At 44.5% G+C, this 26,979-nt stretch overlaps 1 protein-coding gene across 4 annotated transcripts in view; it reads left to right on the top strand.

Annotated features, from left to right (window-relative positions):
* Window positions 1-26,979, top strand: part of Ntm (neurotrimin) — a 978,430-nt gene that overhangs the window by 548,107 nt on the left and 403,344 nt on the right. Inside the window, exon 2 of one of the 4 annotated variants that reach the window (XM_041657209.1) lies at window positions 11,795-11,879. In XM_041657209.1, coding sequence (XP_041513143.1) covers window positions 11,795-11,879 — 85 coding nt within the window. Of the gene's footprint in view, window positions 1-10,770; window positions 11,880-26,979 lie in introns of those variants that run through there. The other 3 variants (XM_041657210.1, XM_041657212.1, XM_041657211.1) reach the window with 3 other exon arrangements.

Raw genomic sequence — 26,979 nt, 5'->3', positions numbered from 1 at the left:
AAACCTATCACCCTCGCACTCATCCAAGCCTTTGCTTCCCAATTAGACACCACATATGCTGGTATACAGCAGCTTTTACCCTTAAGTGGTGACTTTTAGCTCTTTGGGTCCTTTTTGGTCTTAGTATTTAATCGTTAAGTGTGTGTCCACTACCTTATATTGCTTGTCGTCATTTTTCTAAGGATACTTGATTTGGAAGCCTTGTCAGCAAGTAATTTTAATTGCTGATTCCCCACCTCCCCAAGCTGTGACAAATTCAGTCAATATTCATCAGGATGTTAAGCGCCAGATCTTGTGTTAGGGTTCAGAAATGGATCGGAGAAGAGAGACCTTCAGTTCCCCCTGAAGATCATGGCTGTTGTGAGGAACAACGCTGCAAGGGTCTATCATGTGGTGATGGAAGAGATCCTCATCAGAGAAACTAGGAACTGAAAAGGCTGATAGAATTTAGCATGGAAAACCCAAGGGCAGCATATGTAAAGTCTCCGAGCTTGGAAAGAAGACTTTTAATGAAATTAAAATAGTCATTCAATGAAATAGGTTCGAACCTGGCTTGCTAGGAGAAAATCTGACAGGAGATAAAGCTAAAAGCAAATGAGTGGGTCCTTTGGGCTCAGAAGTCACATAAACATTGAAAGCTTTATTCAAAGGACAGTGGGAGAGCTGCTATGCGCTTCATCAAGGAAAGTGATGCTCTCATATCCCGGGTTCCTTCTTGCAGTGTGGAGATGACAATAGATCTGGCAAGATTTGGTAATGGCCATTCCCCCCCCTAAGAGAGATCTTAGTCATTGTGCTAAGATCTCAGGAGGGAGGGTGTCTTGGGTCATTGTGAGGCTGTAGAAACTGAGAGAGGTAGGTTCCTTTTCCATAGAATTTAGAGAAAGTACCTGATTGATGTGGGGGAGAAAAGAGACAAACAGCATGACAGCGGGATTAAGAGACTGGGTAGTGAGGGGCAGAGTTCAGGATGAAGACAGTAAAAGTGTCTTTGGAGTTAGGTATGATGGCATCATCCTCGTTCATAGCACACCAGAAAGAAAACCCTATCTCAATAAAACTGAATATTAAATTGGAAGGTTTGTCACAGCAATTAAAGAATATTTTTGTTTGTTTCTGTTTTTTTCTAATACAGGCTCTAATATCTTTTATAACAACGTTGGTTCAATATTATTTTCGGGTGGGAAAATCCTGTTATTTGTGGGAAAACATGTATAGTGTCCCACTGTGAACTGTACTTAGGACCATGTAGAGAGAGCCTCTAGAGATGACTGATTACAAAGTTACTTTCCTGTGCTGGAGAAGAGAAAACCAGTAGCTCTTGTTTTGGGGGTTGACACAATATGCCATTGGGTACTACATGTATTTTCTTATTTAATCCTGCAGCCAAATGAAGTGTTATTTCATTTTAGTAGAAGAGAGAATTGAGACATTGAGAGGTAAAAAAAAAATGGTTCAAGATGAAGCTGGCAGTGCGTGGAGCCTGAACTTAAAGCGAGACCATTAACTACAACATCCATATTTAGTTCACCACACAGCATTGTCTCTTAGCCATCCAGGACTTGATATCTAACAAGTACACATTGGATTATTTTCCCGAAGACTGCTATATTCTGTTTGTTCACTTTTCCACATAAGTTTGTGGGCTGTTTCAGCTCCTTCCTATAAGCTGAGGAATTATTTAATGGATTACAATGCCTTTTGAAATTTAGGATTGTTCCCCTGAATTTTGGATGACATATCATTCACAGAAAGGGAGAGAGAGAGAGAACTTCTATTTGATTTGTCCTAGTGACTGTCCTCTGAGTAATCTTTTATTAACACTATAGAAACATGCCAATCTATGCTTGGTTTGCATCTTAACTTTAAGCTAGTTTTCTGCCTTAGAGGGAAAAACAGAGACTTCTCATCATGCACTTTTTGAAAGCATCTTTGATCCTGACACCTTGTCAAAACTGTTGTGAAAGCTGCAGTAATTTATTTTCATATGTTATGCCTGATTCACATGTACACTCACAACATCCCCCACCCCCATTCGCCCTTCTCCGGGATTAGAGCTACCTGAGTTCAGGTAAATCAAGCCTAGAACTCTCTAGTAACTCTTCTCACTTTATAGCTTCCTACTGCTCTCTGATAAACTTGTAGGAAGAAGGTCTATGGGAGGTTCAGGGAAGCTGTTACTTTCAGGGTAGAAAAGGGCCCAAGGGACTGAACCTTAGGAGGTGAGAGATCCAAAGTCTTGAAGCATCACCAATGCCCTTCCACATTCTACTGTGTGAGGGTGAACAGAGGAGGCAACAAAGGACCACAGAAGAGCTCAGAATGCCATTTATTTTTCTCCATTTTCTAAGTGTCAGTAAAATGAAGAATAAAGATGTTTTGGGAAATGAGGAGTCTCTTTTATTGCAAGGATCCTGTACTGTCTTTAGTCTAACTTGACAGAAATTGAAAGGAGAAAAACAAACAAGCAAGCAAGCAAACAAACAAACAATAGTTTGTATGGGTTTACATAGAAGAACTGTAAAAAAACGATACTTGACTTCTACAGAAGTTACAAAATCTTAAACCTTCCACAAGTGGGTAAGCACAAGCAGTCCTTTTACAAAGGGTGGATGCCTTGACTCCCTCTCTGCCTTCCTTCTCTTCAACGTCTGTCTTCTCCACCTCTCTCCTTAGCTAAAACTCACCCGTCTCCATTCTGTGAGAGGCAAAGGGAACAGAGAGAAACCCAACTAAGCCTTCAGAAACCTTAGAGAGGATTATGAGAGCCTCATCCTGTTCCCACTTCCTTAAGGAAAGGCTGGATTCGAGTATTCCTGGACACTTTGGTTCGAAGCGGATGCTGCCTGAGCACCGACCTGTGTGACTGAAATCTGTGCTTGTATGAAATCCCCTTCTCACAAGCAAAAGTAGCCAGTGAGTGTAAGCACGCGAGCAAATGTAAATGTGCTCTAATCATAGTGAAATAAAATCCCAGAAGTTCAGCCGGGATCACATGTATAATAAAACAATATTGATTGATTCCAGGAAGAGCAAAGATCAGTTCTACCCAATTACACTCTGTCTACCCCTGACAAAGCAGCTCGGCGCGAGGATTATTTCACAGCCCTTTTATAGGTGATCACCATTACAAAATGGTTTTAGTGACACATGAACGCTTATTTCTATTTGCGCTTGTATGTAAGCTGTAGTCATATGTGTGCTCATGTACACAGAGAAGAACACAACTGATGGTGATGCACAGACATGTTACTTATGAAACCCGGATGAGAAGGAGACAAAAGAAAGAAGAGTGAGTCTAAATGACAAAGTTTAGAAGGGGGCGGGTCCTGATTGACCATAGAAGTAAAATTACCCAGGGAACAGAGATGGGTGGGAAAAGGAGTAAGAAGGCAGAGGGAAGCAGGGTTCGAAGCGCATTTATGTTCTTGAATGAAAATGTGCCCTGTGTACTAAATGCAATAATGAAACAGAATCGTCTAGTACTGCAAAGCAGAAACATCGAGGCTCCTAGGGAGTCACAGGAAAGACGATTTTCTAGCCTAGTTTGTCTCCAACACTCTTGCAGCCATGCTATTCCAATAGCAGAGGCTTGGAAGAATGGCTTAAATATTCTCTGTATGGCTAGATGCCTAGTATAGGCTATGATCTAGACAGCCATGTCCCAGCTAAGCTTTAGGGGAAGATTCCCAAATGGGCGATTAATTTAGATTTAATAGGACAGTTACTGTAAGTTTAAATAAATGCCAGCTAAATATTAACAGCGTATTTATTGAAGATTAACATTGCTGGATGCATTGTGGGATTTTTCTTTTCCTTAAAGAAATCCTTTATCGGAAGACTTTTAATCATCTTGACTCCTCCGTTGGCTTGCCTTAGATCTGGGGCAGCTCATTAATTACCTTGGATGATAGTTTTCTGAATTCTGAAGTGGTACCTTGGCTTACTGGAGAGTGGAAGGGCAGGAGGAAGAGGCTATTTCTGCACAGGAGGAACAGCTAAGTGACACTGAAGGGTAAACTGCTTCTGAGAAGAGGGCCGAGGAGCATCATAATCACAGTCTATTAGAGTTGGAAGAGTACTTAGAAAGCTTCCAATCCAAACTCTTTGTATAGAAGTCAGGAGGTAGAGACCCAGGCACTTCCTCACAGTGAGTAAGTGGTGGGCTGGGGCTGCAACCGCAGACTCTTGATCCCGATGTCCCAAGAGCTGTCATCCTAGGCTGGAGTCACCCTCTTAGTCGTTCAGGAAGCCCTGAGCCCATTGGAATGAATCAGTTGCTAGATCGTCACAGTGTTCCACCATCCCCGTAGAATGTTGGTTCTTTCAACAAAGGAACGTCCTAACATTTCCAAATTAGCAGTGAGTTCTGCTGATGGGCTGAGAGGAACTGGGACCCAGGTGTTCTGGTTTACAAAGCGATGTTTGGGTAGAAATCATTACTAGGAAAAGTCTAGTTGCAGCAGTATACTTTAGAGCATGTTCTCATCTCATGGAGATTGGCCTTCTCTGTTTCTGCTCTGAGCTGGGGAGCAAAGAGTCAAATCCTCTAAAGGAAAATGTGGATAAAAAGTTAGGAATAGACGCAGGCAGCAGGGGATACTTTGGGGAAAAAACTGTAAGGCATGCAAGGTGTATGTTCCTGACACTGTCTTGGATGTGCTCCAGGTCCAAGGCTGCAGAGATTGCCATGCATAGGACTGTTTTCGTATCAGAAGCCAGCTCCGGACCAGTTGAGCTGCATCCTGCAATCATTACACTTGATAGGTAGTGTGTAGGTGAGAATATTCATGTAAGTTGATGCCCATAGGCAACCTCTCTAGAAGGATTATGGCACTGACTGCTTTGGGGTATTGGAAGGGTTAGAAGACCAAGCAACTTGCTGGAAGTGGAGGCTGCATCAAGTGGACCTTGCAGATGCCAAGGGGTTTCTCCTGCAGTAGGCACATAGGGAAGAGAATGGTTAAGGAACTCCCGGAAGAGGGTCTGGAAGTGTGGTTTACTTAGGATGGGTTGGAGGTATCTTCTCCAATACCTATAGACTCCTATACCCTGGGTTCTTTCTACCTTTCCAGTGTGTACTTGGGGGCAGGAGAGCTCAAAGGACCTAGACAAATGCCGAAAGAGTAAGGCAGATCTCGAGCACAGATTCTTTCCCCTAGGCTTCTGCGAGTAGGCTACAACCATTGGTTGGCAAGATATTCAGGGATGAGACAGAGGGGTGAAGGGTGGGTCCTATTTGGAGTGGGAGGCACTTCTTTCTGCCTTATCCCTGCATGGTGTTTTTCCTCTCTCTCTGGTATGAGGCTCCCTCCTGATGTAAATTCCGTGACTGTCTCCAGGCTAGTGCTCTTCTCTCAGACTCCCCCCGACCTCTGAATGAATTTCTCTGGGTCCTTCCTGACAAGCCCAGCACAAGCCCTCCAGGTATCACACAAGAACCACGAGAGAAGCCAGGCTCTAGACTGAGCAATTATATCTCTTTGCACAGCCTCAAAGCATCTCCACGTGCTTGGTCCCATGAACTCAGCTAGTTTACAAACAAAGCTGCGTGCCCAGGGTCCCATCCTCATGACAGAGCACGAAGATTTGACACTTGCCTTTTGTGCTTCCAAAGTCTGCAGTTGTTCTTTGTGGGATAAGGTAGTCTGAATTGGTGTGTGAGTGCACATACCTTACTGAAGGGGGCAGAGCTACCAGGTTACACGCCCAATTCAGCTGAACATAACTAGACCAGCAGTGGCTTCTGCTTGCCTCCCTTCTGTTCTTACTTAGATTGGGTGTGGTCAAAGAAGACTGCCTGCTTCAAGGATTCTGCCATGACACTTATTCTTCATTCCTCCTCAGCAGTAACGATCTCTCAGCCGCAGCTCCTGATGTAAAAGTCTTTCATTTTTGATGGGACTTGCCCTCTTCCAATATCTTATGGTACTTATACCATACGTGTATTCTTTACTTTGAGAAGCTCCTCACAGCCTGACTTTTGTCTCTCTTGGTAGACAGCATGCTCTGTGTGGACTTACCTGACTAGAGGATTTGTCTCACATTAGGGCATCCCTAAGTGCTCTCTCTCTCTCTCTCTCTCTCTCTCTCTCTCTCTCTCTCTCTCTCTCCCTCTCTGTCTGTCTCTGACTCTCTCTCTTTCTCTCTCTCTCAAGGGTTTCTCTGTGTTACTTTGGAGCCTGTCCTGGCGCTCACTCTGTAGACCAGTAGATCAGGCTGGCCTCGAACTCACAGAGATCCACCTGCCCCAGTCTACTGAGTGCTGGGATTAATGGTGTGCGCCACCACTGCCTGGGTCAGCCCTCCTTCACTCTTAACAATGATTCCATATAAGCCAGACTGGTGCCTAGAAATCTGGACATGCACCACAGGCTTGATTCTTAAGGAGAAGGTAGATTTCTACCCACTTTCCTCAGCTGAGGGGAGTACAAGTCAGGATTAACTAGAATTTCAACATCTGTGAATATCAGTGTAAATAATGGCTGTGGGGAAACCCAAGAGCACCAGACTGCTGGTAACTGGAGGGCCAGAAGGTGTGCTTTGCTCCTCCTTTCTTTATCTCGTTCTCGACTTGTGCCCTATACATGCTGGTTTACTGAATGCTTCAGATTCAGTGGAGTCGCTGGACACCCAGAAATATCATGAGCAGTGTGTGGCCCCCTCTGTGGTTGTCTGTTTGGCCCCAGACGACGCAGTAAAAGCCGGTGTTTGCTCCTCATCTCTTCAACTGTGTCCATTGTCATGGAATAACAGGGAGATGACTGGACCAAGGATCAGGAGCCCTGAGTTGTTGTCCTGCTTCGCTCTTTATTAGCATTATACCTAATATGGCCTACTGGGGCTTAGTACTTCCTTCCTGTAGTGAAGGGTATGTATTGCACATCTTCGCACATCTTATTCGACACATCATTGTGTGATTCTCTGGATCTAGCTTTACTATGACCTAAATCTTACATAAGAGGCAATTTTGCCACAACCTCTGTGACTCTTGGGATGTGCTCTCTGGATACCTACCCTTTTTATTCTTGGCACTTTGATTTTAGCTCATTCAGTTGCCCTCCACAGCTTTCCCCCTCCAATCTCTTCGCTTTGTGCATCCCTTATAAAGTTCTGTGGGTTTCAAAGCCCGTGGACAGGCAGCCATGCCCCTGCCTTTTCTTCATCTCCTTCTTCTCGGATCGCTCTGTTTCTGACCTCTTTTCTCTTCGTGCAGCCTTCTTCCCCTCTTCATGTTGCCCTGTTGCTCTTCCCACTGAAATCCTAACACACTGGACTGTAGCCCAGATGATCAGTGATTTTTTATTGTGATACTGTATTCATAGAGAAGCAAAAAATAGCATGCATTTTTCCAAAGCCCAGCCCTTCCCTACACCCCTGGAGGCACCTCTTTATCCAGATTTACACTGCTCCTTCTGATTAAATCTTCCAATATCTATTTGATGTCACGCCACTCACTAACTGCCCGGCATTTTTCATCTCGCCTGTGCTTCTATTTGAAATCTCTACCAGGAGAGGGGGGCCTTTCGCCTTTGTAGAGAAATAGAGCTGGCATTTCTTAAGCTACTGCTCTTCCTCTGTCTCTTGCATGGTGGAATAAACACAGCTCTTTAGCTCACCCCAGCCTTGCTGTAGGTAACATAGAGTAAAACAAAACAAAATCCCAGCCTGTCAGTCAGGGCTTCTCCTTGACCAAACCCTAGTTCAGTGTATAGGTGGCAAGGCAAGTATAGACCACACCTATCTACCTCAGCATGTATGTGTGTGCATGTGTGCGTGTATGTGTGTGTGTGAGAGACAGACACACACACACACACACACACACACACACACACACAGAGAGAGAGAGAGAGAGAGAGAGAGAGAGAGAGAGAGATTGAAAGGTATTGTCCTAAAGATATTTTTATAACCTGAAGCAATTACAGCTGTCAGTGCAGAGACAAGCTGTGACAAGTTGATTTATGTGTACAGTATATGTGTTTGTGAGAAAGAAGGGAGGAAGGAGAGGAGGACAGGGCGGGGGGAAAAGGTGGAGGTGGCACTCGTTAGGAGTCTGCTTTCCAGGAGGCAGAGAGGAAGTTGTTTCTATAAAGAACACAAATAATGAAATTGCTCTGACTGTCATCCCTTTTTCATTAACTCAGATATGCTGGGAAAAATAAAATAAATCCAGCAGTTTTTATGAAACCAGAGACAGGATATAAGATAAGCCACTAAGTGCTGGTTATATTTAGGGATTAGGGGATGGGAAGGCAATTGACATGCGATTTGGATCTTCATCTTTTTTAAAGCACTTCAATAGCAGGTTTCAGTAAAGCAGATCTGTCTTGTTAATTGTGTGGGCATCTCTGACCTTCGGCCCCTTCCTTGACTTTTATTTGTGAATAGAGTTTGGATTTTTGGGTTCTCCAAGCAGAGATTATGAGTGGCTTTTCTTTGTTCTTCCTGAGGGCTACCTGTGTTCTGATGGGCTCTCTGTGGACAGCCACCAGGATGCTACAGGTCAAGCCTTCTCATCAGGGTCAGAGATAGATGCTGAGCTGAAGTACATTCAGGCCAGTGTAGACTGTGTCTCAAGGAGCCTTTGAAGATTATTTTTCTGTCTAGCCATAATAACGAAGCAGTCTCAGGAAAAAAAATGTATTAATAAAGCCTCTTCCATCTTAAATGGTTTTCTAAGTATTTTTCCTGTAGAGTTAATCATGTATGTAGGTCCCTTGGGACAGGCTGTTGGTTGTCATTATCCCCATTCCTAGATGCAAAACCTAATGCTCATTTGTACCTACCTGGAATTAGGTGCAAGAGACTGAATTAGAATTTATCATGAAAGGAATCAGCCTCTCCAGTCTCGGGCCTGGGTCTGTAGGGAAATGACGGCAAAGACCGGAATGAGTTCCTTCCTCTTCCATGTGTCTAGCATTTGTTTCCACTGACTGTGACACTTAGGAAGAGGGTTGTGACCAGGCCTTAGAGGAATAGCTGATGGATTATTAGGAATGACACAGTGGCTTTAAGGAGAGAATCTTAAACTCATAAGCCTGCTAATCAGCAGAGTGCAGCTCAAGCCTTCTGTCTGCAGAACAGCTCAACTGAATGGAATAGTTTAATTTACGCTTTTCATATTTTTCCACTGGAAAATGAGACAAAATAGGCTCCAAAAAAAAAGCCATTTGCTATTGCCATATGAACCAGCATTTTTGGCACGGTATGTCAAAAGGTTCCCTGGGTTCAAAAATAGTGGATGAGTTCCCTGAGACTTTAATATCAAAAAAAGTCACTGGAGGAGACAGTAGGGAACTGGCCTAGTAATGAATTGATGTCAAGCATTTTGACACCTCCGGCGTAAAGTTGCTCAATACTTCATGGCCCAGCACTGCCTGAGCAAGTATGAAAACAGAAAAAAAAAAACAAACAAAAACAGAAAAAAACAAAAACAAGCTTGCTCGTCTTCCTTTGTGGCCCTTGAATTTGGCTAACACATTACAAAGCTGACCTCTGCCCTCCCCTCCCTCTGGTGTAGCAGCGTGAGGGGGATACTGTGGGAGAAGTACCCATGTGGATCCTTACATGCTGCCTATGTCGAAATGGCTGGGGTTACTCAATAGTGTCAAGGGCCCTGTAATACCAGCTTGGCTGTGGCTAACCATGTTTGTAGTGGTATTTTGGTCTCTGGTGTTGGATGTCTTTGAAGGAAGAGTTGTTGTTGTTGTTGTTTTTAACTGTTATTTTATAGTTTGTTTTAAAAAATAGTATCCCAATTGTCATGCAACAGAAAGGCCAGCGGAAACAAACAAAACCATCACATCCTCCCGCCTATTCCCAGGAACAATTTAAGTCATTATTGGAAGCTCAGGTCTAGAAATACCTGAGAAGGGAGTCTATTGGTGTTACTCTCACTGTTCCTACGGATCCACTCTGTTCCCTGCACAGGGACTAGGCATGGTCCATCAGAGCAAGAGTGAAGGGAGAAACATGATGTAGGCACAGAGGAACCTGCAACAGACAGAGAGAAGTCACAGGTCCTGAGGCATACCCAGTTTTTCTTTGGGTTTCAATGATTTAAAGAAAGCCACACCTCTTGGAGATGAAATCAGGTATGCCAGGGTGTGAACCCAGAACCCCGAGAATCTTTCTAATAAACTCGGTAATGGCTTTCATTGGCCCATGCCTGTGTGCCTTTTACCGGCTAGCATACTCAGAGTGTGTGTGTGAAGAGGGGGTGGGGGGGGGGGCTAAGAAAGGCAGTGTTGAACTTGACTAACATGTCAATGGGTTTAATGGGATTTTGCTCATTTCACCCACCAAGACGCTTCTGGATTTTTTACATTTATTTTTTCATGGACTATCTCTATTTAGAATGGTCCTGTTTAGTCTATGAGGTTTTAAGGAGCTTTGGGGATGGGTGGGTGGAATGCCGAGGGTAGTGTAACGTTGAATAAAAATGAGACGATGTGAGCATCCTCCTAACACTACTCTAAATGCTGATAGAATTAATTTGACCATTTTAAAGGTGCACAAATGCATGCTGCAGGCTCTTTTCTTCCTAGTTAGTTTGTGACCCTTAATAAGATGTCTAGGGCTTATTAAGACCTCACAGGAACTTTGTCTTCTTAATTGCTAAGAGCTTGCTCTTTTAAGTCCAGAAATGGTTAAAACCTGTGGCCAGAGGTAGTGCACAGCCCTGTCCTGGCCCGGCGCGGCGGGGGTTAAGGTGGGCTCCTGCGCTCCGCACCCGCCGGGATGAGCACGCAGTCCGTGCCACCCGCCCGCCGGATTGCTTGGAGTCGGCTCCGAGAGAAAGTGGCGGTCAGGGATGGAGCTGCTGCCATGACAACCCCGGCGGTCGGGGCCCGCGCGCGTCGGGGCTGCTCCCGGGAGGAAGGCGGCGCGGAGGCCGGGGGCGGCCGCTGAGCGTGGCGTCCGCGGCTCCGGTGCCGACTGCGCTTCGCCTTCTGCAGCGAGCCAAAGAGCAGGCGAGGGACCGCTAAGGTCCGCCCTGCCCGGCCGCTCCAGCCTTGCTGCTGCGCTGCAGCGACAGCCCAGGCTGCGGCGCGCATCTGGGCTCCAAGGAAGTTGACCGAGGCTCTGCGGCAGGATTCTGGAGTCCGGGATTGCACGAAGCCGGCTTAGCAGTAGCCTCTTTGCACCATCAGTGCCGCCTATTGCGTGCTCTACTTTCCATCTGCTATTGTTCCAGATTGTTTCTGGCGGCGAGCCTTGCTCTGAAACTTAAGAAAGTGCTGGATTTCCCCTTGTTCGACTGAGGAATCGCAGACCACATCTGGGTAGCTGGATGCAACCCAGCCACAGCCCTGTTGGATACCAAAGTGCTTACTCCTGTCCAAAGTGCCATGCCTGAACTGCTACAGGGAAGAGGCGGCTCCTGAGACCAGCACCTGTGCGCCTGCTTGCCTGCCTTGCGCTTCTCCTTCCTGGCCACCTTCCTGGCCACAGGCAGCACGGAGAAAGTCCGCCTCGGATGCGTGCCGTGGAAACTGGTTCTTGGAGGCTGGCGAGCTGAGGCTGGATTTGAGGGAGGAATATTAGACTTGGAGGAGTCTGCGCGCTTTCCTCCTCCCAGTGCATCGCGCGGTCGCCGCTAGTTCATCGCTGGGTCCCCGCGCTCACTCCCCACCCCACCCACTTCCTGTGCTCGCCCGGGGGGCGTGTGCGTGCCTCTGCCGGAGTTCTGGGAAGTTGTAGCTGTCGAGAATGGGGGTCTGTGGGTACCTGTTCCTGCCCTGGAAGTGCCTCGTGGTCGTGTCTCTTAGGCTGCTGTTCCTTGTACCCACAGGAGTGCCGGTGCGCAGCGGAGATGCCACCTTTCCCAAAGCTATGGACAACGTGACGGTCAGGCAGGGGGAGAGCGCCACCCTCAGGTAGGGAACTGCCATTCTACGAAATAATGATTTGTTTGGGCTGGGGGACAGGGACAGGGGTGCGGGTGTGTGCACTGGAGCAAGCCAGGGCTAGTGGAGAGGTCGCTAGTTCCCTCCGCTGCACAATTTCTGGTTGAGCTGGCTGTTCTGCCAAGGCATGTGGCAATCGCAAGGCAATGCTAGGGTCGATCCGTGTTTCCCGAACCTGGCTTCCTTGACTCAGGGATTTGTGAAGGGTGAGGGCTAGCTTCTCATTTTGAGGGCAGTGGTCCTGGTACTGTCTGTTCCTGAGCCCGATGGCTCTGGTGACCTGGGACTTGCCTGAGACTCAGCATGGATGATCTTCTCTCTGAAGTTAATGTGTCCCAAAGCAGGGGTATGACTTGGTGGGGATGCCCTCACTCCACCCGTGTCACTGGTTGTTGCCACCAGGGACTGAACTTTGCAAAACCTCTTTTCCTGAGCCTGGTTTTACCAATTTTTTTTTTCTGGAATGTCTAGATTCCATGAGATGGTGGGCAGAGGCAGATGCGCTCTCCTGTCTGAATTTGGCTTTCGAACACTGGTGCCATGCCCTCTGATTTGTCTGTGGAAAATGCAGTCTCCATGAGTGAACTATGTTCTAGCTGTTCTGTCCATCCAGTCAGTATGTGCAAAACTTGGCATGCTCCAAACTCTAGGCTTTAGTGTCATGTTGGGTCAGGAATGATTGATGGGGTTGAGGATTGCAAGACCTGGGAAGGAGGAAAAGAATCTTGGCTACATTTTGTGTTAAATGGGGCAAGATTGTCTCCCTTGTTACCTCACTCTTAAAGCTCTAACTCTGTTTCCAGTGTGGATGAAACCACACCTCTCACAGGAAGGCTACACACTGGATCATTATGATAGGAAATTTTCATCATTGGGATTTTTAAGAGACCAAGAAACCTTTCTGCCTCACTTTGACTTAATGTGTCCTCATTAATAAAGTTTCAAAAAATGGTCCACTGACCTGACCACAGGCGACAGGACATTATTTTCATCCTCTGACATAGAGATTCTTGGAAAATTAACCTTGACTTTGGTGCCAGATGTTTTGGTCCCATTAGTTTCCCGAGATTGGAAGGCATGCACGACATCCATAGGACAGAGAGCGTTGGGGAAGGAGTGCTGGCTGCACAGACTCGAATTGTGAGAGCATTTTCAAAAACACTTGTGATTTAAGGAACCACGCAAGGCTGCAAATATCCCAAGATCCTTTGTCTTTGGAGATCTAACTGTCATGGTTCCAGAGAACTCCTGGGTACTCAGTGATCCACGAATAGACTCCCGAGGAAATACTCCAGATTAAACTAACCTGCCCAGGTGGCCCCCTCTCTGAAATGACTGGTATTTACTTTACATAGGGACTTCATGGAAGATGTAATTATGCATTGGTTTCAGACTACTTCAATAGAAAACAGCAACAACAACAAAAACCCCAAATCTCTAAAACAATATAGTCAGGAAAATTTAATATTCTCTAGATGGCTCCTTTGACCGAAACCCTTGGCTGCATGAAGGAGACCCTCAGGAACTAAATAGAGATACTATCTATGTGGATTATCTTAGATACAAATAAATCCACCTACCCACACACATTAAAAGAGAGAAAGGAAAGTAGTGAGTGCCCTAGGGATTTGAATTGTCTATGAATAGACAATTGGCATTGACAGTAACTCTCACATTCTAAAGAAAACAAGGGGATTAGAGTGGCCCAAGATGTCATCCCAGGCAGGCAATAACCCTATGGCTCAGGATGTTCTGGCTTTTTCAGAGAGCGGCTGCATCCAGCAGGTGCCAGGGCCGGGGGCTTCTTTCTCAGAGCACATTACTGTGGATTGGCTACTTTGCTCTCATTTTCTACCCTCACCTTTGTCTCTTTCAGACACCAATGCTAGTCTGTGTTTTCACATAGACTTTCCCCACAGTGGTCTTGTTTGAATCCAAATAGCAGTATGTGGATATGGAGAGGCTGTGTCTGTACGCCTCAGGATTGGTCACAACCCAACCTTGCATAAAAGGTCCATCTGGTCCCCTGCTATGCTGTGTCAGCCACACAGAGCTGAATGTCTTTGTGACATTCAGGAGGGTGGCCCTCTCAGTGGAGGGAACCCTAACACCTAGGGATAAGACGAACCAGGGCGTGAATGATACAAGACATCAGTCATGGCCACGAGTTGTGGTCAGACCTGGCACCGGGTGTCGCAGGCAAGCTGCGCGTGTGTCACCCCTGCCCTTCAGGTCTTTGCTCACTCTTCTCAGATGGCACTGCACTCGAACACGGAAGGACTTCCTTGTCAAGGGTGCACTTTCGGGGTGGAAGCTCTGAATTCTTAGACACATGTCCTGCCTTTTCTTGTTCTGTGTTGCAAAGTCGCACTTAGTGATTCTAGGATGCATTATTTTGTTTCTATAAAAACTGCTAAATTTGCTTCTTGCCTGTTTATGAGTTGCCACCATCCAGTGGTTTGAGATTTCATGGTTTTTTTTTTCTTTAAAACTGTGCACTAGATGGAACTGGTTTCTTTCCTTCCCTGTCAACAAGTAGGGAGGCTGAAGCACCTCCACTTACATGGAAGACCATCCCATCCTCCTCGCAGTAAGACTGCAGTTCCCTTCATGACCAGCAGAGGACTTTCTGTTCCAGTTTCTTTTATTCTGCTTTGTTCTCACCAAAAGATCTTTGAGATCTTTTGTAGTCCCTAAAGAATAAATGTTTCAGCAACAAATTCTACATTGAAGAAACTTTTAAAGTTTTTGTTTATTTTATTTCTTCTAGTTATCTCTAATGATCTCCATTGAGCTATTAGGAAACGATGGTGTTGGCAATATGTGCAGGGTTTCCAGCATTTGCAAACTCCCTCCATTTTTGCCCTTCCTTTGGTGTTCCTATGGATGGTGAGATCACGTGTCTCAGAATGTGTAACTACGTAGACCTGGTGTGTTGAGTAGTCACCGTGTATTAGGGAATACCAAAGCGCTGTATGTTAATGTCTCAACCTCCTAACAATGTAAGTGAATCCTAATAATAATTATTTTGTAGTGGCTATTATTATCACATTTTACAGATGGGAAGACTAAGGCATTGGCATAAAGAATTACGCCTCACTTGGTCCTGGGAGGACACAATTGAAAGAGTGCTTGCTTGGCTCATATGAAGCCCCGATGGGATCCCTAGTGAAGCTCCTCCTCAGAAAACAAAACTTTTACCTGATTAACGTGGAATAACTAGGAGGTTTTGAAGTGAGACTAGCAGGAGGCACTAGTAATGGTGATGTTAAGTTGAATAGCTAGGAGGTTTTGAAGTGAGACTAGCAGGAGGCACTAGTAACGGTGATGTTAAGTTGAGCAGTGTTATCCTGAGTTGACTAGCTTATCATGTGTTGACCACCCGCTGTGTGGTTCTGTGAACTAAGGGTACATAGTAACAATTAATCCTCCATACTCTCTGAACTTCATTAAATTATCTCCCACTCTACAGATAAAGGAGTTGGGACCCAAAGAACAGCATTTATCTGAACTTACACCAGTAGCAAGTGAGAGAGCTACAGTGTTGGTTTAGAGTGATTTCAGCAGACCTCAGCCATCAAGATTTCCCATGACTTATCAGGGCCCCATGAATTCTGGGTCTCTCTTCAGTGGTGTTTGATGTCTGCCATTTTTCCCTCTTTTTTGTGTGTGTTTAATTGCCTTTCTAAGTGAGCTGAGCTCATTCTTAGAGAAAAAAGATCACACCTTTTAACTTCATGAGCACCCTGGATGACTGAGGTCTATGAAACAGATGAATGAAAATGAAACAAAACTATCCTTCACTGCTTATAGCATTTCTCTATCAATTCATTCTATAACATATTAATGATCAAACAACAACAATTTATTGCAGGGTTCTTTCACAGAGCAGGGTGTTGAAGTCTGGAGGGAAAGATATGGAGGCCTGAACTTGGCTCTCAGAAGCTCAGGGTCCACTCTCCAAAGCCAGCCTTTGAATACTCAATCAAGGTTAACACTTTGGGGCCACAAGAGGGGAGGAGCTGAGCAGAGCGCCCTCTGGTGGAGGGAGGCTTTCAGTGGTTAACACATAGTAGTATTAAAAAGTAGAGGTAGTGCTGGTGCATGCCTGTAATCCCAGCACTGGGGAGGCAAAGGCAGGCAGATCTCTCAGTTCAAGGCCAGCCTGGTCTACAAAGAGTTCAAGGACATCCAGGGCTACAGAGAAACCCTGTCTTGAAAAGCAAACAAACAAAGTAGAGGTAACTCTGAGCAGCTCAGAAATTGAGATGGTTATTGGGCTGGGGAGGTCCAGGTATAGACCTTCACGAAACATCAGAATATCTTTCAGTGATTCTGCCCAGTGAGAAACCTGGGTCAGACATTCCACAAATAAAACAGCAACTACAAAAGTTAGTTATTTCCTGGGTGTAGAGCAAGTCAGAGACTGAATCTCTACTCTATCTGTGTCTAGACTTGGAGTAACTGAACCATGCCATTTTTCTTGGACCAGTCAAAAATAAAAAGTCTGATTTAATGTATCAGATTAAGGCTGAGATTTGATTTGGCAGCTCCAATAAGTAACACAGAAGACTGTGGTTGATCTAGAGAATTTCCATTCCGAGTTAGGAAACTGGGTTCCTTATGGGTTTCTCTTAGTGCCCACAGATACTCTGAGGGCCCTGGAAGGGAGAACCATACTTTTTTGGGGTTTTTTATACCAATGCTAAGCACATGACTTGGCTCATGGAGCTTACTTTTGGTTGTCCCTGCTAGGAATCACACTATCCAGATGGCTCCACTGTTCTTTCCGGTTTGGGTCCAAGTACTGATGAGATCCCTCCCCCCACCACAATGAGGCCTTTGCTGACACCCAAATCAATTTAGTCCTCCTACCATTTATACCAGTCTTAATATCAGCTTCTCACAGTGGGCGCTATCTTTTGAGCACTCATCTCCATCAAACATCATCCCATTTGTTTGGTTACTTGTGTGCTGTGTGCCTTCCTCACCTGGATGGCGAGTTCTGTGGGTTAAGTGTGCACCCTCTGAACAGGGAGTTCCGTGGGATAAGTGTGCACTCTCTGGCTTGTTCAGCACATTCAACCACCAGAGTCTTTTTTACAGGAAGTGACCAAAAATGAGCTGCATGGATGAGTGAAGAAATGTGTGTCTAAGATGGCTCCCTTCTCGCCTTGACTGTCTCTCTTTACCTTAGCATCTTGTATTGTCTTTGCCCTGGAATGTCCTTGGTGCAGCATCATAGTTGCCATGGTCATGTGGTGTGGGGTAGTTCCTGATGAGGTACCGTGTGCTGGTTCCAAATGCATGTAATTCATTGAGCTGGTGTCTAGCTGAGCTCTCCACAGATGGGCTGTGTTGGGAGTTTGTTCCTTATTTGATTGCTGTGCTATGACATGTGTCTCTGCTCTGGCTGGTCACTTTACTACCCAGCCTCCCAATCTTTGAAGACATGTTCTTGATGATGTGTCAGGTGTTCCTCAGAAAAAATAGTCTACCTAAGATGAGGAGGGGAACAAACAAACATCTCCCTTCCCATCTTCTATATTTAGAGTCCCCTGGCGGTAGTTGTCTCATGGTGGAACTATTGATTCCTGATGATGGCTTCACTCCTTCTGAATGGCAGTGCCTTTCAGGAAGCATGCACTGAGCTTTCTTCCTTGTCTTCACTCCGGGTTGCTGACTGTGCTCCCCTTAGAAGCCAGTCAGGCAGTCATCCTGTGGTCTGGGGCTCCCAGGAGCATGGCAGCTAGGCCTGTGTGGGGAGGTTTCTAGATTATGTCAGCCCACAGAGGAGCCAGGAACCAAAATGAAAAACATGAAAACTCAACCAACTATGGGACAGAAGGGATGGGAGTCAGCCAGTTCTTCCTGGAACCCAAAACTGCATGGAGAGGGACAACCCAGTTTTCCAGTATCGCTTCTCGCCACCGGTGTTGTGCTGCAGAAATAGTTATTCTTTCCTTTGTTAGGGTGCCCAATGTTTTGAGGTTTGAAAGGACTACAGAGACCATGAGGGTCAGTCACACAGTGTAACGAGGGCAGTGACAGTCAGTCTTGCTCCCAGGTGAGAAAAGTTGACATCTAGCACAAACCCCAGGCCCTGGCTGCAGTCTCATCAGGCTGTGTGTGCTAAAGGAAGGAGGATTTTCCCACTTCATACCGAATTGTTCTGCACACCTACTAGGTGTGCATCTGACATTTATTGCTGCATTCTTGGTTCTCTCCTAACTCTGCTTCTTTGACCAAAGGACAGTTGGTGAATTTCCATTGTCTGATTGGATGACCAGCAAAAGCAGTAGACAATGCCATCAATACCCTATTTATCTGTATGCATGCAGAAACCCATGTGGATGGTCTAAAAACTGTTTTATGACATGAAAAGTTCATTGGATTTAGGATGCATCTTCAGGTTTTCTGTGCGAGCAATGAGAGGTGATAAAAGAGAAGTTTATTTGAATGACAGCTGGTGGAGACAGGTCTATGAAACACAGTACCAACAAACTATACTCCATCAGGAGTGTGCTGGGGGACAAGGGGACCCATTTGAAGGAAACTGAACTTGAAAGCAGGAACCCAAGCAATCCTGGGACAGGCATCTTCTCAGTGTGGTTTTTGTTTGAAGACAACAGTTGCTAGACACTCCATGGTGTTGTGTGGTGTAAACATAGCATTGCACTGCTGGAAGACTTTTCCTGACTGGTAGAGGTCACAGCCTTCCATGGCCTGGCAGCTTATCTCCATAGCTAGGCAAAATGGGATTCCTACCTCCCCAGCAGAACTTCCTGCCTCAACCTGCCTGCATCTTGATAATGTCCCTGGGGCACTGACCTTATCTGAAAACTGTGTCTAGCCAGAAGCCTGATTCATCTCCAGCTTGACCACCCAGATCTCTGTCAAGAAGGCTTGTGCTAGGAGTTCTGCTATAGGACCCTACTGCCACGTACTAGGCCTTGGGATAGGAGAGTGCCATTTAATACAAATTGGGGTTTGTGTCCAGGTTCCCCAATCCTATATACTCCTTATACTCAACTATAAAGTTGAGTTGTTTCACCTAAAGCAGTCCTCCAGAGGGCTGTTTCCATTCATGCTCGTGGGATACTTACAAAGATTTCTGTTGCCAGTTCTGACCCTTTGTCCTCTTGGACTGCTGACCAACAGGTAGAGAGGGAAAAGAGTACCCCCATGATGTACAAAATTTAATGCATAACTATCTTTTCATATGTATGTGGATATATATGTATATAAACTCATGTATATATAGGTGTATGTAACATCCATACATGTTTTCCTTTTCTCATCATAACTGTTGTAAGTCTAATATTCATGTCACAATACTTCCATAGATTTACTGTGTTCATTTCTAAAGGGTTATAAAAAGATAAATCCTGCTTTGTCCACCCATAATCATATGTAATTGTGTGTGTGTTTGTGTGTGTGTGTGTGCATGCTTTTTCCAACACCTTTGCTTTGATCTGTGAATCTTCTTATGTTCCAATCATTTCTTGAGACATTTTACTTTTGAAAGGAAGTGAGAAGAAAGGAATTCCTTCATTTTTCCTAACAAGATTGTTGCAAAGCAAGTTGTGACAGGTCATGGCTCTGAAGATGAATTTTCCACCCAACAAAGCCGTCTAGAATGTTTCATAAAGTAGGTTATCAGAAATTCACAGACAGATTTGGGCTAGGAGGACCTCTGTCCTTGGAGGATTGGTCTCTGTGATAATATGATATAGTAGGGCAGTAAGATGGGATGGGTTTCCATGCAACAGGGGCTCTTTGAGTATGTCCATCTTAAATAGTGTACCAGCTTCTTTTGCCTGCCCTTGATGTCTCCTTGTTATTGAAAGGCTGGGCAAAAACTTGTATGGTGAAAATTGAGATAGAAACTTGCATTTGGTCATTTTCTTTAGGGTGGAGGAAAATCTGGGACACTTCTAAAATTTACACATGATCTTGGGATTCACGGATGGGATCAAAAAAGCGCTTTCTTCCAAAGCCAGTGGCAAAATGTGTAAATTAACTTAAGTGTAAGAGCTATTATGTATTACAGCTTCCATCTTTTATGATCTGTTTGTCAAAAATCATGAATTCACATGGCTGAGTTGTTTGGATTTGTTTTGGAGTGTTTGGCCAATTTTCTGTCTTCTCAGAGTGAAATATTTTGCTTAAAAAGCTTTTGGGGTGAGCTTTGTCTTGTAAAATGAACATATGAATTAATCTTAGAACCTGATGATGGATTTTTAAAAAAAATAATAGAATTTTTAATGAAAACAGCATCAACCAACAGACTGATAGAAAATCATAAAACTGAAATCAACCTTCAGACAAAGCTTTGTTGGCCCCATGGAGGCAAAGGAAGATGTATTTGTATGAAAGCAATTTCTTATCTTCTCTGGATTTTAGACAGACTGTAATGTAATGGATGAGAGGAAAAATGCTCTCACACCCAGAAAAATCATCTTTTCACAAATTTACCCACCAGGAGAGCTCAATCTAAAACAACTGTAGCTCACCAGAATTTACAAGTTAGAGAGGAAATGTATGCGAATTTTTTTAATTGAATGCTGTTGTTTTTGTGTGTGACCACCATAAAGAGGAGTTTTATGGGGTTGTAAGGAGAATTGTGCCCATCTCATCACCAAAACAAAACAAACAAGAGACTGCTTCTCGTACCTTATATATGATCTTATTTGGAAGTAGAATTGAATGTTCTTTATCCAAGATGCCTGAGACTTACATTTAAGATTTGGATTTTTAATAATGTGTTGCTTTTTAAATTTTTGTTGACAGAGGTTTCTGTGCCAACTGGTCCTGCTGTCATCCCAAAGAAATACACAGAGGTCTATATTAATTATAAACTGGTTGGCCTATTAGCTCATGCTGCTTATTAACTCTTTTATCTCTCACCTTAAACCATAATTCTTGTCTGTGTTAGCCATGTGGCTTGGTAATTTTATCAGTGAAGCATTCTCATCTTGCTTCCTCGGCATCTGGATGACAACTACAGACTGAGCTTTCCTCTTCCCAGAATCCTGTTCTCATTGTCCTGCCTATACTTCTTGCCTGACTACTGGCCAGTCAGCATTTATTAAACAAGTACAAGAAACAAATCTTTACAGGGTAAAACCATTGTCCCACAACAATTTTTTTCAATTGCATTATCAGATGTCTTAGGGATGGGGCTTCATCATCCTTTTCACAGGTTTATTTTATGTTTCATATATGTCCTGTGTACATAGCCTAGAGATGACTTTGTATAGTATCTTAAATAATTTTGTGGATGACACTGTGTTCATGGTATGGAGTTTTCTACTTCTATTATGCTGGTGCTCATGGAGTCAGATTTTGAGGGTTCTTTGAACTTTTGGATTAAAGGATGCTTAATCTTTTATGAACTGAAATGAAGTTATACTACAGTTAAGTGGTCCCCTGAGCCAATATACCCAGTTCATTCATGCAATGATAACACAGATATATAGAGGACACATGGGAGGTATGTTATGTGATGGAGAAGATAGATGTTGGGGTGATGTGCTTGGAAGACAAGGAATGCTGCAGAGTTAGCAGTCAGAGGTGGGAACAGACCAGGTAGAACCTTGCATGTGGGATTCCAAGTGATGTAGCCTTGTTGTTCCCAGAATCTCAGGCTTCCAAGCTCCAGAAGTGTGAGACTAGAGTTCTTATTGATTGAAATCATTTGGTTTGCTTCCCTGTTATCACAGCCGTACAGCATTGTAAAGAAAGGCTTTTGTTAAGTAATAACAGTCATATATAAAAAACTACAGAAAGGCCTGTTTGGACCATGCAGTCTTCAACCATGACATGAACAATAGTGGTCCACAGAACAGTGTTGTTCACAGTGTTGTAGGTATTACTGCCCCTTCCCAGGAATAATGCCAGCCCCCTCCGATTGCAATTGCCAGGGAGGCTGAGGAGGTTGAAAATTGTTAGAGTAGGTTCCCTCTCTCTTAGAAGTCTGTCAGAATGAACTCATTTCTACTTTTGGTTTTGTTATGATAAAAGATCTCAACCATAAGCCATCACCTGCCACCTCCAGATTCTTACCATGATACTCTTCTATACCTGAAACTTGAAGAATGTTACATGCCTATTTCTAATCCCACAAACCTCTTCACTGTGGATTTAGTGATCTGCCACCAGCAAAATCTCTCACACCCAATATTTTCTTTAACATTGTCACCATTCCCCTGTCCTTTGGGTGAAAATGAACTATTTTGGAATATTTCCATCCCTCAAGCCATCTCAACCAATATTGACTAGTTTCCTTCCCATGTCTTACTTACCATGAGATCTGAAAGATGAATTTATGTCCTTTTTGATGCTCATTGTGACTGCTGTTTGTTTCTTTCTCATCATCCTTAAAACTTGCTGTGGGGGACAAACAGATACAACACGGCATTATTGACCACTTGTCTTCCGGTTCCATCCAATCACTCTCTGTCCTGACCATGCCCTTCCCTCTGAACTACACTTTCCCTCTCTGAACCAGCAGAGCCCCTTTCAAATGACAGTCAGATTGTGTGCCTCTCTCATGCTCTTGGCCAGCCCCTCCTCAGCTCAACCCCACTTTTCACTAACTGACTGCTTCCTCGCTCAGTCCCAGACCTGGGAACTGTCAACACTAACTGCTCATTTGTCATCCACGTGTCCAGGTCAGAAATCTAGCAGCCATTTTATTTGTCTTTCTGTCTTATGCTGTGCTTAGTATTCGGAGTTTGCAAACTCAGTTCATCTTCACTCTTGCATGATTTCCTGAATGAGACCACATTTCATCATCTGAATGAACCCCCAGGTCAAAGTCAACATCCTTGCTCCTAAACTATTTGATAACATTGCCTCTGATTTTTATTTCTACTCCTGTTTATATAAAAAGATTTGTCTGTTTTTCTGTTTTGTTTTGTTTTTTAACATACATGGGTGTTTTGCATGCATGCATGTATGTGTACCACATAACTGCAATGTCAAAGGAAGCCAGAAGAGGTCACTGGATTCTCTGGAACTGGAGTTACAGTTGTGAGCTGCTATATGGGTGCTGCGAACCCAACCTGGGTCTTTTGGAAGAGCAGCCAGTGATCTTATCCATGGAGTCATCTCTCCAGCTCCTATCTGCTTGTGTTCTTAAAGAACCCTTTCCCTTGCTTTACAACTAATATCCACTTATGAGTGAGTAGATACTATGTTTGTCTTTCTGTGTCTAGGTTACCTCATTCAGGATGATTTTGTTTTCTCTAGTTCCATCCATTTGCCTGCAAATGTAAAGAAGTCATTGGGTTTTTTGTTTGTTTGTTTTTTGTTTTTTCTTCCAAATAGTACTCCATTGTATAAATGTACTGCATTTTCTTTATCTGTTCTTTGGTTGAGGGGCATCTGGGTTGCTTCCGGGTTCTGGCTATGATAACTACCCTGATTGTCATCTTAGAACCGTCATTCAGTAACCGATGGAAGCAGATTCAGAGATTCACAGCCAAGCACTAGGGCCCATCTCCTTGAATCCAGTAGAAGAGAGATAGAGGAGGGATTATATGAGCAAAGGGGGTCAAGCTCATGATGGGGAAACCCACAGAGACAGCAGATCCAAGCTCGTAGAAGCTCATGGACTCTTCTAGACTGACAGCTGGGGAACCTGCATGTGACCTAACTAAGCCCTCTGCATGTGGGTGACAGTTGTATGGATTGATCTTTTTGTGGGGCCCCTGGCAGTGGGACCAAGATTTATCTTTGTTGTATGAACTGGCTCTTTGGAGCCCATTCCTTATGGTGGGATACCATGCTCTGCCTTGATACAGCTCAGCCTTGAGCTTGGTCCTGCCTCAACTTGATTTGCTAGGCTTTATTGGCTCCCCATAGGAGGTCTTACCCTCTCTGAGGAGTGGATGAGAGGGGAACGGGGGGGGGGACTGTGGTTAGTACATAAAATGAATAAAAACATGAAAAAAAGAGTCATTTCGCAGTTAGAAGTCCTGCTTATCATTTAAGGACATAAATTGTGTTACATGACTGTGTTCTAAACTCTGCTTTGGTCCAGTTATCCTCAGAATGAAAGATAAACTCTTGAACTGTGAGCATTCTTATTACCCCAAACCCATCACTGCTGTCTCTCCAGGGCAGAGGCACCCTGAGCTTCTCTTGTTCTGAGATCCACCAAGTCTACCCTCTCTGCTAGGACCTGCCATGGAGGTCTGTGACCACAGACAGCCCTCACCGAAGTCATGTGTCCTTGCCAGTGGTACATCCTCCAGGCCATGCTGATTGAAATAGCTCTTCCCTCCTCTTTCTGTTCCCTTCCCTAACTGTAATTTTCATCATGGCCTTAATACTTAGAAAGGCCTGTTATTTATTTATCTGTTACTTATTTATTGTCTCTTCCCCTAAAATGTAAGATCCACCAGGCCACTGATTTTATTGCTCTCATTCATAGTGACTGAATTACTGCTGGGACACGCAATATATTAAAGGATATTCGTAGAGTGAATGAAACATTTATTAGGAATAATAGTAGGCTATTAACAGTGGAGATTTTGTTTATCTTTCGCTAGGAAGAGGAAAGTCTGTACTGGCATGGGCTCAGGTGTTATTAAACTGTGCAAATAAGGGTGGGTGCTACTGTTGGGTTTGCTTCTAGGTCAGCGGTCAGCGGGTGGAATGTGATGTTGAGGAAGAAATTTTCTGGACAGTGGGCAGTGTATCACACCTCATAAAACCAGGGTGTGTGGAATCTAAAGGGCCTTTAAATACACACGTTTACAAGGCGGTTTATAGAAAATCTAATAAACACTAGGAAATAAGGATTATTTTCTAGCCTGAGGCCTACGAACGTGGAAGACAAGGAAGTGGCAGCAGAAGGAAGGCGAACCATGAGCCTGGGATGTAGCAAAATATTCAGTGCCCTTTATTTTAGTTTAAACCTACAACCCCACCCCCAAGACAGGATGTCTCTGTGTACTCCAGACTGTCCTCTAACTCACTCTGTAGACCAGGCTGGCTTTGAACTCAGAGATCCCCCTACCCCTGCCTTCTGAGTGCTGGCAAGCCTACTTTCTTAAGAAAGTGCTGCCTCAAGACTGTAGAGGATATTGTAGGGGCTAGTCACAAAACTTTTCCCAGGTTCAAATCCTGGCTCAACCACCAAGGTCTATGATCTCTGGGACACGGACTCACTGAGCTATGACTCAGTTTACCATCATTTAAGGAATCTGGTAAAAGGAGAACTAAGCCATCAATACTGTGTGAAGTGCTCAAAACAATACATAGCACACCATATAGGGCTGATACTATTGGTACAGCTGAGGGTGTGCCCAGTACCAACTGTCTCTGTACAGGCTGATATGCTTGCTTGCATGCCATCCCTCTTCAGAAGGCAGAGGGCACAGAGGACAGGGCAGGATCGACGCTGCCGCATTCTATAATTTTATGTCATCTTAGCAGTGCAATTGCTTCTGGAAAATCTATGCAAAATTCATTGCTTTGAGACTGACTGGTGGCCCAGGGCCAAGGAGACCTGGGTTTTGCATGGACCTTGTCTCTGTCACAACTCACCACGAGGGGTTACTAAGAAAATCAGCTCTCCTAGACTCCAGCTCTCTGCTGGAATAGCAAGGCAGGCATGCCCCATCCTGCTAGGTTCACTGCTTTTAAAGCAAAGCAGTGGGGAAAAAAGACTTCTAGTGTCTAAAATATAAATTGTTTATTCTTGTCCATTGACACAGTCCATGACTGTTTTTCCAGGTCTTTCTTAGTTTGACAGTTCTACCCAAAAGAGTGTAAGCAATAGCTGTATGCATGCATTGGTCGTCAGACTCTCCCGTGTGAAATACATTGTGCTCTTTCTCCTGATTCCACCTGGCTGCCCAAAATTACCTTGGAAACTGCATCCTCTGTGGCAGATGCTCCATCAGAGAGGTCCCTGAACATCTGTATAGAGAGGGTAGAAGCCCCACCCTACCACCTGACCCAGAACCCCACTAGATTGCTACACAAGGGAACAATGGGCTTCTGTTTGAATCTGAGCTCTAGAGACCATTTGTTGGCATAACTATCTTTATCTAAATCAAAACTCAACTGTTAGTATGCAATCCATACTTTTCATTTTAATGGCATAGATATATATGTGTATTTTATTTCAAGATTATGAACTTATTAATTTTCTTCAGCAAACCTTTCGGTGATTTTTTTTTAACATGTCTGAAAGCCAGACCCGTGGCCTTTTCAAACTGAAGCCTCCAATGTTTGATTTTCAATTCCTCGACTTTATAACTCTGTACCAAGTAAAATGTCTCCTTTTCTCCGCGAGCCTGTGAAAACCAGTGACAAAGAAAAGTTTTACCTTGAAGCAAATTAACACATATCCGTGATGGCTATAATTGAGATACTGCAATTAGTGGAAATGCCTCTCAGATGACAAATGGCTCATTAGTGGCTGGAGTTTCTTATTTAGTGTAACCCTTTACTCTGAAGGAATTCTAGCTCTTGGTGTTTTCACTGACAGCCCTTGAAGAGACTGATGGATGGTTTGTAGGCTTGGTCTTTAAAATATTGATGAGAAAGGAGACAAAATCACTGTCAGGAGTCAAACTGTGGAAGAGAATCTTGTTGCTTGGTTTGGGTTACTCACCTTGGGAATCTGTGTAGAGGAGAAAGGAAATGTGGGCGAGGGGAGGGCAAAAGGTGAGGTCATGGTGGGAGGGCATAAGGTGAGGTCCTGGTGGGAGACATAAGATGAGGTCATGGTGGGAGGACACAAGGCAAAGTCCTGGTGGAAGAACACAAGGCAAAGTCATATTGTGAGGCTATAAGACAAGAACATGTTGGGAGACATAAGGCAAAGTCATGGTGTGAGGACTTAAGGCAGAGTCATGATGGGAAGACACAAGGCCAGATCATGTTGGGAGAGTCTCAAAGAGAAGAGGAATTGTGGAAAGTGCAGCTCAGTATCTGCAGGATTGATGTGAACCTGGAGAACACATCAGGCTGCCTCTACCAGCAGCTCTGTCCTCTGTGGTTCTGATTTTACCCCCTATGTGGCTGTCTCTTGGATCAGAGAAAGTCT

Source organism: Microtus oregoni, unplaced genomic scaffold (assembly GCF_018167655.1).
Source record: "Microtus oregoni isolate MIOR12 unplaced genomic scaffold, Mior012 000008F_ref0000371, whole genome shotgun sequence".
Taxonomy (NCBI): domain Eukaryota; kingdom Metazoa; phylum Chordata; class Mammalia; order Rodentia; family Cricetidae; genus Microtus; species Microtus oregoni.
Note: the sequence above shows the minus strand (reverse complement) of the source record. Positions and strands in the feature narration are given on the sequence as shown.